Raw genomic sequence first — 13,697 nt, 5'->3', positions numbered from 1 at the left:
CAACGGATAAAAGTTGGCCCACACACATGGCTAAATTGGCTATAGATGTAGATCGATACCACTCAATTAAATATTAGAAAAATCGGGAATCTCCCATAATTAGTTCAGTAACAAGATCTCAATTCATGTTACTAAAAGGACTTTGTTGATTATATTTGAAGCAAACTCGTGAAGAGCATCTAAAGTACAATGGTGGTATCAAAACTTTAGTGCTCGTCTTAATCATGCCTTGTGGACCGTTATAAAAAAAAGAACATTCTTTCTTTTTGAATCTTGAGAAAAAGTCGACTTCAATTTTTTGACACCACAAGTTTTTAAAAATATCGAATTTATTAGAAACATAACCATTTTACAAATATCACAATTCGGCCTTTATTTAGAAATGTTATTGAGCCCATGGGCCTTTTTTTTTTTTTTTTTTTTTTTTTTTTTTTTTTTTTTTTTACGGCCAAATTTTCCATTAGGTGAGAAACGAAATTACATAATAGTGTTCGGTTTACAAATTTAAGACATACATTTAATGGATCCACGAGATAACAAATGGTAAGTTTTGTTGCCTAGCTTTGCGAGCTAGCGTGTCGGCTATGGTATTGACTTGTCGACCGACGCACTTGAAATCATAAGAACTCTTCGCCATAGCCAATATATCTTCAAGATATCCTTGAATCTCCAATGGCCCAGGATTTCGTTGATTTTGTGTAGCTGACTCCTCCAAATAATTGTATAGCGTACTAGAATCACCATAGAAAGTGACATTTTGGTAATTGAGTCGTTTTATCTGGAAGAGGGCTTCTCTCAGCGCAATGGCTTCAGCTTCCAAAGCTGAATTAGTAGGATCAATGGATGAGGATCCTTTTAGAATGCAGCGTCCTTTTTCATTAAAGAGGGCCCAACCAATGCCTGCTCTGCTATTGGGATCCAGCCAAGAACCATCTGTATAACAAGAGAAAAACGAATTAGCTGGCCGGTCGTAGGGGCGCTGTTGATTTTGTAGCTTGGTGCCTTTATTGTGAGTGTGATTTTGAGCAATATTAGCATTTTGAGCTTCTTTCCACAATTCAAAATCCATAATAGATTGTCGAATAATGTCAGGGATAGCCCATCTCTTATGGTTATAGAGAAGGTCATTCCGGGCTTTCCATATGCGCCAACCAATGTAAGGGAATAAAGATTCCTTGGATTCCCCAGCACCTCTGGACTGTAACAGACCAGATATGATATCAAAAAGTGAAGCTTCCTCATACTGACCTGATGATATTTGTAAAGGTGATAGCTCCCAAATCTCTTTTGCTAACCGACATTGGAAGAAAAGGTGGGGAACGGTTTCAGCAGCATCACCACAAAAAAGGCAGTCTGGGGAGATTTGGATGCGCCTACGAGCAATATTCGCTGCAACATGGATGGCATTATGAAGCATTCTCCACCAGAAATGTTTTAGTTTTGGTGGCAAATGTAAAGCCCAAATTTTTTTACACAAACCTTGGAGTTGGGCTGAAACTGTGGAACAGTATGGATGTGGCTTTGATAGTTGATGGTATCCAGACTTGACAGTATACTGGCCATCTTTAGTAAATATCCATGTAGGAATATCAGGGCCTTTAAGGAGCCTCAATCGTATTCTCCTAATAAGCTGAGTGTCTTGAGGACAAATTATCTCCTGTAGCTTCTCATCATCCCAAGATGATGTGCCTGGCTTCATGAGTCCTGAAACTGTCAAATTATCATTTGCAATATTTACCAAACTTTTTGGTGGACGCGGAGGATTGTCAATCCATGGATCATGCCATACCCGAACTGTATGACCATTACCTATTCTCCACTTTAAGCCCTGCTTTATAAGAGATGTACCTTGCACTATACTACGCCAGGCATGACTTGGGCGGTGGCCAGCTGTGGCTTCCAGCAGAGAAGCTTTGGGGAAATATTTTGCTTTAAGAACACGGGAGAGTAAAGACTGAGGTTCCTTTAACAAACGCCAACTTTGCTTTGCCAATAGAGCAATATTGAAATGAGAAAGATCTCTAAAGCCCATGCCTCCATACTGTTTCATCATGGTGAGCTTGCTCCATGCAACCCATGGGATCTTCTGCTTATCTTTAATGCTAGACCACCAAAAGCGTCGTATTTGAGCTGTAATTTGAGAGATAAGTCGCTTAGGCAGAAGGAAACAAGACATTGTATAAGTAGGCAGAGCAGTTGCCACAGATTTAATTAATACTTCCTTCCCAGCTTGTGATAGAAACTGATTGTACCAATTATCTAGCTTATGTTGAACCCTCTGGGATATATAAGCAAAAGCATCATATTTATTTCTGCCTACAACTTCTGGTAAACCCAAATAACGACCAAAACCTCCAATTTTATCAATACCAGTGAGGCTTTTAATAGCTTTTTGAGTGGTTGAAGGAACATTCTTACCAAATAATATGGCAGATTTTTGGAAATTAATATGCTGGCCGGAAGCAGTAGCATAAGTTTGAAGCAGTTGTAGGACTTGATGACAATCTTGTTCATTTGCTTGACAAAAAAGGAGAGAATCATCTGCAAAGAACATGTGTGAGACTGCTGGTCCATTACGGCTAGCTTTAAATCCATGAATAGACTTTAAATGGACTGCATTGGCTAATAGAGAAGACAAGCCCTCTGTACAAAGCAAATAGAGATATGGTGAGAGTGGATCACCTTGACGCAGTCCTCTGCTAGGGATAATCTTCTTAGAAGGAGATCCATTAATAAGCACTGAGTATGTGACTGTGGTAACACATTTCATTATCCATTGACACCATCTCTCTGCAAAACCAAGCCGTCTCAATATAGATAGCAAATAATTCCATTCCACCTTGTCAAAAGCTTTAGCAATGTCTAGTTTAAGAGCCATGAAAGGTGATTTGACTTTCTTAGTACACAACGAATGCAGGAGCTCATGAGTAATGATTACATTGTCTGTGATGAGGCGACCCGGAATGAAAGCAGACTGAAATTCTGATATTAAACAATGTAACCAAGGCTTAAGCCGTTCTGCCATGACTTTAGATATTAGTTTATATGCAATGTTGCATAAGCTAATTGGCCTAAAGTCCTTGACTTGCGTAGGAGATTCAATCTTAGGGACAAGGCAGATGTAAGTGTGGTTTATGTCTGGGTCAAGATTACCAGATTGAAAAAAATATTTGACGAAGTTTACCACACCTGATTTAATTGTATTCCAATGATATTTGTAGAAGCCTGCATTGAACCCGTCAGGTCCTGGAGCTTTGTCTACATTCATGGCAGCTAAAGCTTTAAAGATCTCCTCTTCAGATACTGGCTTAGTGAGCTGCTGGTTCATTTCTGCAGTGACTTTTGGTTGAATATGTTGCAGCACAGGATCCAGATCAGTCCTGCCATGAGAGGAGTAAATATCAGTAAAATAATTTTGGATAATCTCTTGAATCTCCTTCTCTGAATGCTTAATGGAACCATTTGTATCTTGAATGGAAGTGATTCGATTGTGACGTCGTCGCTGTTGTGTCTTAGCATGGAAATACTTAGTATTTTTATCTCCGGCTTGCATCCACTGAACCCGACTTTTAGTACGCCAGAATTCTTCTTCCATTCGATATTCATGCTGTAATTTAGATTTTAGGACTGAAATATAGTTGTAGTCAAGGGAAGAAGAATCATACGCTTTTTGCAGGGCTATACGAAATTGCTGGATCTGTTTTTGTGAATTGAGATGATGCTCCGATTTCCAACAAGAGAGACCATTCCTGCAACGTTTTAATGCTTCATGAAATTGTTGTGGTGGTAATTGACTGCAATTTTTATCCCATATACGTTGAAGGGTTGAGTGAATTTCCCGTTGGAACCTCCATCGGTTATCATATCTGAATATTAATTTCACTAAAGATGTTAGTTTCGTAATTTTCGATAGTAAAACATTGTTTCCTTTATTTTCATTTAAGCTTTTAATTCCCGCCCATTTAATTAATAATATTTTCAAAAGCTTTTCTGATTTTGGGGATTTTTCATCTTCCTCACAGTTCTAGGGTTTCTTTTTCCAGATTATGATTAGAAATTTCAGCCTGTTCGTCGAATTAAGCCTCTAATTGTTCGGAAGAAATCGATAATGCCGAAGCGAAAAGCAAAGGAGTGTGTCAAACTCACCGAAGAAGATAAGAACGATGACAAGCGAATTCGAAGAGAAGAGAAGAAAGAAGACTTCGTCGACGAAGAAGGTATCTCAATTATTCCAATACCCAGCTTACAAATTTAGGATTTTATGATCTGATTTTGGTGTTTTTGGGTAACATTTTGTGTAGTTGAAAGACAAATTGCTGCGATTAGAGCAATCCGTGATGTTGAGATTGAACAAACTCTAACTGCATTGAGGTTGCTTCGCTCAAATTTTACTGAGGAACAGCTCGACACTCCTGTGTTAGAGTTCTTTAAAGAGAACCTTCCGGATTTGTCGATATCGAGAAACGAAGAAACTGGGGAGATTGAGTTAAAGTGGAAAGATGAAAATGGTGATTCATTCGCAGGAAATGCGAATGGCGTTGACATGAATTATTCTATTTTAAAGCGCTTGTCGATGCGTTTTCCTGATTTATACAGTAGATCATCTCTTGGTGGCTATGATTTACCTGATAACGGTAGGTTATCTTACTTAAGTTCTTTTGTTAGGATTTGGTATTAAACTTTGAATTTTACTTTTGTTTTTGTCTTTGGTGGCAGTGAAAGCAAACCTGTTAGGAACTGATAACCCACTGCTCGATAATCTTGTAAGTTTATATCTTGTCTTCCTGCCATTTTTCTGGTGGTTCCTGGAATCTGGCAGATGCTCATGAATGATTTGATACAACTTTTGTTTAACATTTAGTGAATTTGTCATTTGCTTTAATCAGTTTTGCAGTCTTTCACCAAACTGAGTAGTGAACTGTATAGCCTGTACTTGTTTGTTTTAGTGATGTTTAGGTTATGCTAAACCGTAATCTGGATTTTTATTTTGTGAACCTTGTATTTTTCTCCTGCCTTCCAAAATTATGCAAACCTACTTCAGGACAGTCGGTAGAAAACGCTAATTTGCTATTTTCCTCTGGCTTTTAGGTCTTTCAGGGGACATCTGAGAACCAAATGCTTGCAAGCCATGATGCTTTTCAGACTCCTGGGGTATGTGTTTATGATTGTATTCCCTATTTCTGTCTTGATGCAATTATCTGGCACCTACTCTAGGGTTCTTTGTTTGGTTCTTTGGCATGTTTTTTCCTTCGAGTTTTTGTTTGTACTTTGATCCAGAGAGAGGAAAATCAGTTTATGGTTTTGAAATTTAACAATTACATTCTCTGTTGCAGAATGAGCATTTCAATGATAGATTTTGCGCATACAAAGCAGAGACTCTACAATGAAACTCTTAAATTTTGCAGGTGAATGGGCAAAGACTCTCTTTTGGAATGACACCAAAGACTCGGAGGCTACCAAAACCTGGAGAGATGATGCTCTCTGTGCATGGCTCTCCTTTGGGGGTCTACAAAGAAGACCACAACATGGGAGCTATAAATGGTATGTTTCTAGATCACTGTTTTTCTCAGTTCTTGCTCCCTCCTATGAGATACAACAAGAATACAATATTTGTTCTTATGTGCATTAATTGATTTTGCAGAGGAAAACAGTTAAAAAGCTCCAAAGATTCAGACACTTTCGGATTGTAATGGTTTAACCTTGTGTTCCAAAAACCAGATATGTTTGTTATGTCTGTTCTTCAGCATGCTAGGGTAATTCCAACAACAATGATGTTTTGTTTATATATATGATACCTTTCAGTTACAGTTTTACCAATCGATTACAAGTTTCTAGTGAATAGTTTTTTTTTTCTCTTTGATATCATATTATTTTGATCTGAAGCAAATAGTGGCTGCTTTTCTTGACTAAGCTTTCTTGATTCATCCCTGGAAACTTTATCATGTCCACTCAAGTTCTCCAAATAGTTCGTTCTGCAGTTTTCCTCTGCAATCTTGAACAGGTCTGAAAACATGCTTATGTCCGCCTGGACAATTAGACACCCAACCCGTAATCGTATGACAAAATGCCAATTAGTCTCAAGCATAAAAAAATCAACCGAACTGAAACTCTAGCTATGACGGTAGAGTCATCATCTCTATAAAAACATATATTCTTAGTTCGGGATGGGTATCAAGTAAAGAAAAATACTAACCATGGCTTAGGAAAGGACTGGATGACTCATTGGGGGTGCAGTGCAACCAGATTCACATCCAGCAAAGAGTTTGGTCAGTTTGTTACATCTTTATCTTGAAATTCAGTAAATTGTGTTCCACCACGTCCTTAGGACTGTCTCGTGGCCTGCTCGAACGAGATTATTTCCTGTTTTCAGAATCCGAACCAGGTAGTCTTGACCCGAAAACTTCAAGGGCTTCCAAGAAGAACCTCTTATTAGGTACAATTCCATCTTTCTCCATTTTCTTCATCAGTATCTGGACATGCTCCTTCATATCTGCCTTGGTATATGCCTTATATAAAAACTTATACGTCGATGCATCTGGATGAACCCGAAAAGCACTTGCGTTATGGAAAAGCTTATCTGCTTCCATGTAAAGACCATTACGACAGTAAACTTCAAGCATGGCATTGAGTGTTGACGCCTTTAACACCCTCTCAGAATCAACAACCTCCTCAAATATTTCCCTAGCTCTGGAAACAGAGCCACAGTAACCATACATCATGATCATGCACTCATATGTGATAAAACTTGGCATGTAGTTCATATCATTCATCTTCTTGAAAACCCATTCCGCCTTATCTATCATACGAGCTTTCCCGTAATTTATAATCATTGAATTGAATGTAGGCAGAGTTGGCTTCTCCTTGGACCGCATTAAACTCTTGAAAGTCTGCTCCATCTTTTCAAACTCTTGCTTCTTACCATACGAGTCAATAAGCACATTAAAGGTGATGATATCTGGCTTACACTCATTACTCCTCATACGAGTAAGCACAGCTTCCATCTCCTTAATCATCCCGTTTTTCCCATATGCATCCATAACACCGTTGAAGGTGTAGACATCTGGAGAAACTGGACTCATATCCAAGTCCTTAAACAAAGCATTAACTTGGTCCACTTTACCGGATTGAGCAAAAGCCCTCAACAAGATATTATAAGTCACAACATTGGGTTGACACCGTTCCATCCCTTTCATTTTGTCAAAGTATCCACGGACTTTCTCCAAAGCTTTTGCCTTGTCCCGTGTATGAAGATGAGCCGTTATGAGGGCATTATAAACAGAAGCATCAGGACGACACCCACTGTTTTTCATCTCGGAAAACAACCACATTGCCATCCGGGTTTGACCCTTTTTCCCCATTACGGATATCAATTTCGAATAGACTCCATTATCTGGGATATACCACCGCTGTTTCTGCATCCACCTGAACACCTATAGAATAATAGAAGAATCACAGCAAGATAAGAAATCAATACAATGGTTGCAAACTTTCAATGCTCAATGAAGGCACCAACACACCTCCTCACAGAACCTTTCATGGTGTCATTGAACACAAAACACAGCTTATGAATCTACCATTGAGCTAAACAGATAAAAATCCAATCTTTTAACGACCCAGAAGCTGAGATTCAAAACTACACAAATTCAAGCGAGGAAGAAGTAAAACCTCAAAACATGGTTTCATGATACAGTCTTGTCATTGGAACAATAATAACCACAAACACAATCTATAAATCCATCATTGAGCTAAAACGATTATAAAAACAATTCAATCTTTTTACAAACACAGAAGCTTGAAGAACATATAAAGAAGAATGAAGCAAAACCTCGAGGCATTGTAGCCACTTATCGCTTTTCCCAAGCTCTTCAAAGAGTAAGAAACAATGGTCACATCTTACGACCTTAACGTACTTGTCAAGCGTCTTCACCAATGGTTCTTTGTCACTGATTCTCGACATCAGACTCCGAACAAGCACTCTATTCTCTCTCTCCGCACTCTCTCTCTCAGCAAGTTTCCTCCTTGACGAAATCGCACCGCAAATTATCCTCGTCTTCGTCGACCTCCTCGTAACGCCGAGATTCATTGACAAGCGAAGCCATTTGTGGTCGGTTTCTTGGGGAAAGGAAGAGATGAAATCTGAGAATCTCAGTGACGAAGGTGATGTCAACAAGTAGTCCATTGACGAAGAGTTTTTTTTGTTCCAAATCCTTTAATGGCGGATAAGGTTTTTACAGATGCAACAAAAAAAGTTGAGGGTGCATTCAGTGAAGCAGAAAAACAATTAGGGCGTTTCTGTAAATACCGCAAAAAAAGTTAAGGATCAAATTTTTCGGGATTTTGAACCCGACGTGAATCGAACACGCAACCTTCTGATCTGGAGTCAGACGCGCTACCATTGCGCCACGGATCCTGATGTACTATTAACTTCATTATATATTTATATTTATAAACGTTAACCAAGCTTAGGAAAAAAATAAAAATTAACATACAAATGCGATTTGTTGCTTGCAAATATAGCTTCGGTTTTAACCACCGTTGAAATCCAGAATTAACTTTTCTTAAAAAAGAAACAAGAAAATCAAATCCAAGGATAAGGATTGGTTAGGAGAAAAATATCAATTCAATAAGGAGGAGGAATAGAGAGCTAAAGAAAAAAAAAAGACTAGATTTCTACGAGGACGTTGGTTCTTTAGTCGTCGTCGGTCGTCGAAGAAAGATTTTCTCCTTTCTTTCTTCGCCGTACGATCGTCGTCTAATGGGAGAATCATCAAATCCAATGGCTACAAGTTCTTCTTCCCCCTCCTCCTCAATTCCTCCTTCATCTCCATCACCTTCTCCGACGACCACAACCACGCCGCCACGTCAGCACCTTCTCCTCCAACCACCATCTTCAAAAAAGAAGAAAAACAGAACAAACGTTTTCAGAGTTTTACGCACCGTGTTTCGCTCTTTCCCAATCTTTACAACACCATCCGTAGCATGCAAAATCCCGGTTATACATCCCGGTTTAGGCTTACCGGATCCACATCACAACACGTCAAGAATCACCGGAACATTGTTTGGATACCGTAAAGGCCGAGTAAGTCTTTCGATTCAAGAAAGCCCTAAATGTTTACCTTCTTTAGTCGTAGAGCTCGCCATGCAAACCACAACCCTTCAAAAAGAGCTAAGCACGGGAATGGTGAGAATAGCTCTCGAGACTGAGAAACAGCCTCGAGCAGATAATAATAACAATACAACCGAAAAGAAGACGGATATTTTGGAAGAACCGTTATGGACAATGTATTGTAAAGGAGAGAAAACGGGTTACGGTGTGAAACGAGAAGCGACCGAAGAAGATCTTAACGTGATGGAGTTGTTACGTCCGGTTTCTATGGGAGCCGGAGTTTTGCCGGGAAACTCGGAGTCGGAAGGACCCGACGGCGAAATGGCGTATATGAGAGCTTATTTTGAGAGAGTTATTGGGTCTAAAGATTCAGAGACTTTTTATATGTTGAGTCCTGAAGGGAATAATGGACCCGAACTTAGCTTTTTCTTTGTGAGAGTTTGAATATTTTCTTGTGGTTTAAATTTATTTAACGTGCATGTAAATGACCCGGAAACGGAGGTGGTCGACGTTATGTATTATTTTTTTAGGATAATTATAAGCATATTTTGTTGTTCTTTAAAATTTTCGTTGCTAATTAATCTCTAGATATAATTTTTTAAGTTTTGAATTGTATAACCACTTCTTCGTTCTGAAATGAAGTATATGTGTTTGACCCAAAAAAAAAAAAAAACGGAAATATATGTGATGTGACAACAAATTTGTGGAGAAGAAGATTTATTTAGCAAAACTCATAGACATCTCTTTTTATTTAACAAATGGAATGAATTCATTTTATAAATAGATACATTAATACTTGGAACTAACCACATATAGTCTTCCGGTCCATATATAAATAATGCCTAAGCCTGATACATTATTGTTTAGCCGAATTAATTTGAATCTATTCGGAACTCTTCTCAATTGTCCGAGTAAGTATTAATCAATATTGGTCAACTGTCTCTAAAGATCATTTTGCGCCTGGATTTGGTGCATTTCCTTGACGTGCATGTCTTGAGTTACTTCCTCCCACATCAATCTTGATTTCTCTGATCATCATTTTATCCCAAACCCGTTCTTCTTTTTCTTCACATCCAATTAGTACTCAGAGAAACATCAATACTTTTGAATATTTAAAATTACCATTTTGAGATTCATACGGAAGCTTTATGATCGTCCATGCAAATATGTGAATTCATGAATGAGAAAAACAAAATTCGTTTTCACAGTATATATATACTCGTTACAAGGAACATGCACCCTTTTACGAAATGAAATTCATGAATCTTTATAATGAACAGATTAATAAGAAAATAAATAACTTTAATTTGGGTTGAGAGGTGATAAAGTAAGAAACTTACTTGTCATGAAGGATTGGTATGGTATCCGAGCGGAAGCTATGTTTGATGATCCAACGAACAATAGAACAATCAAAGCAACTAACCAAACCAAGCGGTGATACATTTTGGTTTTGTTTATAATAATGAGTTTTACAATGTATAAATCGTTTATATAAGCCAAAATTTTGGTTTATATCAATTTGTGTTTGACGAAGAAAATGATATTTGATTTCTTTTGGTGAGAAGATGTATTTATAGAATAAGTTCTCCCTGACGAGGAAAAAGTCGTCCCAGAAAAAAAAAAAAAAAAAAATCTTTTGGATGTGTTTATCTGTTCTTTTTGAAGAATAGTCCATGTTATCGTCTGGTAAGACACGGTCAAACGAAGAAGATGCGTTTAAGGCTGTCTTGGAGAGAAAAATCTTATTTAAGTCAAACCCCTTTTATATCAAGAACTAACCATATATCAATCTCAATATATATATATATATATATTGTTTTCTAGCAAAAGATCTTATTGATTGATTTTCATTTATTAAGTTGCTCGGTTACAATAATTTCAGTTTCAGTTTATTTATTGGGATTCTTATTTATTTGCCATAAAAATAATGAGATTGATATGTTTACTAATGCTCGACCGGTTCAATTAGGGTTTTACGATACTGGTTTTGATCAGATCTAAACATAAACGTATATCGAAAATACTCAAACTCATTGTATACTAATTATACGGAAAAACGGTCTATTTCCCCACAAGAAGTATCACATCATAACAGATAGAGCCCAATCTATGACCACGTGCTAGATGTCCCCGAAAAAATACTTCTCAACTTATATCCCCATAAATTCATAGTTCAAATCCTATTTTTCCCTAAAATAAAAGTTTTCATCTTATTTACACACAAACATTGGTTTTGTTCGGTTTACTGACTGCTTACCAAACTAACGAAAATACTAAACCGGATTAAACCTAATCTAAACCAATTCTGACCCGATTACAACTAATTGAACCCGACCCAAGCAAACCCACGTTACCCACCCAACCCAACATCCTTCTTCACCCGTAAGCCGTAACATACCAATTCTTCTTCTTTCTCTCCCGTAATCTCTCTATGTTCATCTTCTAGCTTCACTCGCTCCCTTCGCCATAGCTTAACCTTCCTTCAAAAGCTGTACTTATGAAACCTAACCTATCTCTCTCCTCTTCCATGGATTTTCTTAGATCGGCGAATCCTATTTCCAGTTTTTTTTTTTTTATGTATTTAAATCAGAAATTTTTGCTTCTGTGTTCACCATTTCTCTACAAAATTGATGGATCTATTCTCGAAATTTTGATTACATTGTTTCATCGTTGTTCAACATGTTATCAAAAATTCAAATTTCATGTGAACATGTTAACAAAAATTTCCTTAATTTTCTTTTGATGAAGATGAATCACTTTGCAGTTCAACCAAACGTTTTTGCTACCACAACAATTTGAGAAGCTTTGTTGCAGTTGTTGAAAAAGATCAAACCACCGTTATTTGCCCAAATCACGTCGTATTGGTCTCCGTGACAACTACCACCACCATCCTTCTCGATCTCTCCGCTGTTACTTCATGTCTGAATTCACTTTTGGAATCCATCCATTCACTCATCAAATTCTCAAATACGGGCAATGGTATCCACTATCCAGTACGACTCCTCTGCGAATCAGTCCACCATTGACGCCTGCAATCGTCACTACACATCGTCTTTACCATCTGCCATGTCGTTTTCACTTCCGGCAACGATTTCACCGCTAAGCTCCATCTCTGATCTGGCGTTGTTTATGTGACGCAGAACGCAGTTCTTCTCGGTGAAATTACTGGCGAATGAGCGATTTGTGGCCATGGATCGAAATTCGTGGTGAGATTTGACGAGAAGAAGAATGTGATAGTGAGCTGGAATCAGACTGGAGCTTGCTTGTGGCCAAGGCTATCTTTGATTTTGACGTTTTCTCATATCCAATTCACCATTTTCATGCTTCTTGTTCAGAAAGTGTTCCGCAAAATGTATACGAGCAGTTGTTAGCATTCAATTGAAAATTGTATCAGATTTTACTTGAATTTAAATGACCCAAATTCATAATTTTTGTTTCTTGGTCTATGTGGCATGTTCTTAATGAGTTTCATGGGTTGGGTGAAGAAGAAGAAGAAATCGGGTAGGGTTTACATTGGATCTGATTTTTAATTTGGTTATATTGGTTTATGTGGTTTTCTATCGGATTTAATTTGTGAACCGATTAAACCCATATTTGTGGAGAAATATGATTCGAACTATGAATTTATGGGGATATAAGTTGAGAAGTATTTTTCCGAGGACATCTAGCACGTGGTCATAGATTGGGCTCTATCTGTTATGATGTGATACTTTTCGTGGGGAAATAGACCGTTTTTCCCTAATTATACATATATACTTTGTTTACATCTGAACTTCAACTGTTGGTTTTCTAAGCCATAATCAGTACGTGTATTACGTATCTAGCTATTTTAGATCGCATAGATATATATATATATATATATAATTGGTTGACCTCACAAAAAAAAAAAAAAAAAACATATTCTAGATTTTTGGTTGTGATGATATGCCTATGTGATGATGATATATACGTGAGAAGACAAAATATGTGACGAGACAAAAGAAACAGTAGTTTGTGAATATGAGGTTTTTATTCCGCATCTGAGCTATGTGACATCATAATTAGAATAAGCTTTAATATGATCGTCTCTAGGGTTTGGGGTTTGTTGGTGGGTCAGGTGCACGCCTTGAAATGCTACCTGGTGTTTCAATTTTGCTCCCTCTTATCACCTTTTCTTCCCATTGACCCTCTTCTGTTCCAAACAACAATGTAACAATAATGATCAATTAGGTTATAAAATCAAAAATTAAAATTTATTTTGGTTGAGAAATATATTCGCTTCAATTTGATCTCTATAATAGATGTATTCTCCCACCAACGTATCGTTTCAAGGCCCTGTAAAAAAAAACACGATGTAATTTCTCAGAATTGTAACCAGCTTACTTGTTTGGGTGGGTGTTTCATATGCTATTCTTGCTACTGCTGTGTTTGATGATCCAGAAAACAAGAGAAAAATCAAAGTAATTATCCAAACCACTGCTTTATACATTTTTAATTTTTTTTTTAATTTTTTTTCACTTCTGAAATTATGAGTTTCAGAATGTAAACTTTTGTATATATAGAGGAGAGACAACATTTGCACAAAAAAGGAGAGAGGACTAAACTTATCCAA

The 13,697-nt window shown here is 37.4% G+C and overlaps 4 protein-coding genes, 2 long non-coding RNA genes and 1 other non-coding gene across 7 annotated transcripts; 2 read left to right on the top strand and 5 right to left on the bottom strand.

The window, feature by feature from the left end:
* Positions 1 to 453: 453 nt before the first annotated feature.
* LOC110226122 lies at positions 454 to 3,867 on the bottom strand. The gene is made up of 3 exons (XM_021016759.1): positions 3,666 to 3,867; positions 1,849 to 3,380; positions 454 to 1,710 (listed from the first exon to the last, which is right to left on the bottom strand). The coding sequence occupies exons 2-3, from the start codon at positions 3,326 to 3,328 to the stop codon at positions 518 to 520; spliced, it is 2,673 nt and encodes an 890-aa protein (XP_020872418.1). The 5' UTR covers positions 3,329 to 3,380; positions 3,666 to 3,867; the 3' UTR covers positions 454 to 517.
* A 125-nt stretch (positions 3,868 to 3,992) lies between these two features.
* LOC9302944 lies at positions 3,993 to 5,807 on the top strand. Its single transcript, XM_002868875.2, has 6 exons — positions 3,993 to 4,217; positions 4,302 to 4,634; positions 4,717 to 4,763; positions 5,089 to 5,151; positions 5,406 to 5,541; positions 5,642 to 5,807. Exons 1-6 carry the CDS (start codon positions 4,109 to 4,111, stop codon positions 5,653 to 5,655), a joined length of 702 nt encoding a protein of 233 aa, XP_002868921.1. The 5' UTR covers positions 3,993 to 4,108; the 3' UTR covers positions 5,656 to 5,807.
* LOC9304992 (pentatricopeptide repeat-containing protein At4g39620, chloroplastic) lies at positions 5,758 to 8,253 on the bottom strand. Its single transcript, XM_021018780.1, has 3 exons — positions 7,826 to 8,253; positions 6,194 to 7,430; positions 5,758 to 6,025 (listed from the first exon to the last, which is right to left on the bottom strand). The coding sequence occupies exons 1-2, from the start codon at positions 8,177 to 8,179 to the stop codon at positions 6,354 to 6,356; spliced, it is 1,431 nt and encodes a 476-aa protein (XP_020874439.1). The 5' UTR covers positions 8,180 to 8,253; the 3' UTR covers positions 5,758 to 6,025; positions 6,194 to 6,353.
* Positions 8,254 to 8,338: 85 nt separating this feature from the next.
* Positions 8,339 to 8,410, bottom strand: TRNAW-CCA. The gene has a single exon. It is a non-coding gene; the product is annotated as a tRNA-Trp (tRNA).
* A 124-nt stretch (positions 8,411 to 8,534) lies between these two features.
* LOC9302943 (protein MIZU-KUSSEI 1) lies at positions 8,535 to 9,670 on the top strand. The gene has a single exon (XM_002868874.2). The coding sequence runs from the start codon at positions 8,756 to 8,758 to the stop codon at positions 9,548 to 9,550; it is 795 nt and encodes a 264-aa protein (XP_002868920.2). The 5' UTR covers positions 8,535 to 8,755; the 3' UTR covers positions 9,551 to 9,670.
* Positions 9,671 to 10,063: 393 nt separating this feature from the next.
* On the bottom strand, positions 10,064 to 10,844 carry LOC9302942. Its single transcript, XR_002330574.1, has 2 exons — positions 10,447 to 10,844; positions 10,064 to 10,171 (listed from the first exon to the last, which is right to left on the bottom strand). It is a non-coding gene; the product is annotated as an uncharacterized LOC9302942 (long non-coding RNA).
* A 2,249-nt stretch (positions 10,845 to 13,093) lies between these two features.
* Positions 13,094 to 13,600, bottom strand: LOC9304991. Its single transcript, XR_002330573.1, has 2 exons — positions 13,469 to 13,600; positions 13,094 to 13,277 (listed from the first exon to the last, which is right to left on the bottom strand). It is a non-coding gene; the product is annotated as an uncharacterized LOC9304991 (long non-coding RNA).
* Between the last annotated feature and the right edge of the window lie 97 nt (positions 13,601 to 13,697).

This window comes from Arabidopsis lyrata, assembly GCF_000004255.2.
Source record: "Arabidopsis lyrata subsp. lyrata unplaced genomic scaffold ARALYscaffold_7, whole genome shotgun sequence".
NCBI classification, from domain to species: domain Eukaryota; kingdom Viridiplantae; phylum Streptophyta; class Magnoliopsida; order Brassicales; family Brassicaceae; genus Arabidopsis; species Arabidopsis lyrata.
This window is presented reverse-complemented; position numbering and strand designations above follow the sequence as displayed.

What these genes read in the sequence shown, in the direction of transcription:
- LOC9302944 (XM_002868875.2), top strand. Translation starts at nt 4,109, where the DNA reads ATGCCGAAGCGAAAAGCAAAGGAGTGTGTCAAACTCACCGAAGAAGAT. An exon ending in CTATGATTTACCTGATAACG is followed by an intron (nt 4,635 to 4,716) that starts GTAGGTTATCTT and finishes CTTTGGTGGCAG; the next exon opens with TGAAAGCAAACCTGTTAGGA. An exon ending in ATGCTTTTCAGACTCCTGGG is followed by an intron (nt 5,152 to 5,405) that starts GTATGTGTTTAT and finishes TAAATTTTGCAG; the next exon opens with GTGAATGGGCAAAGACTCTC.
- LOC110226122 (XM_021016759.1), bottom strand. Translation starts at nt 3,328, where the DNA reads ATGAACCAGCAGCTCACTAAGCCAGTATCTGAAGAGGAGATCTTTAAA. An exon ending in CTGGCGTAGTATAGTGCAAG is followed by an intron (nt 1,711 to 1,848) that starts GTACATCTCTTA and finishes ATAATTTGACAG; the next exon opens with TTTCAGGACTCATGAAGCCA.
- LOC9304992 (XM_021018780.1), bottom strand. Translation starts at nt 8,179, where the DNA reads ATGGACTACTTGTTGACATCACCTTCGTCACTGAGATTCTCAGATTTC. An exon ending in AGTGGCTACAATGCCTCGAG is followed by an intron (nt 7,431 to 7,825) that starts GTTTTGCTTCAT and finishes ATTATTCTATAG; the next exon opens with GTGTTCAGGTGGATGCAGAA.
- LOC9302943 (XM_002868874.2), top strand. Translation starts at nt 8,756, where the DNA reads ATGGGAGAATCATCAAATCCAATGGCTACAAGTTCTTCTTCCCCCTCC.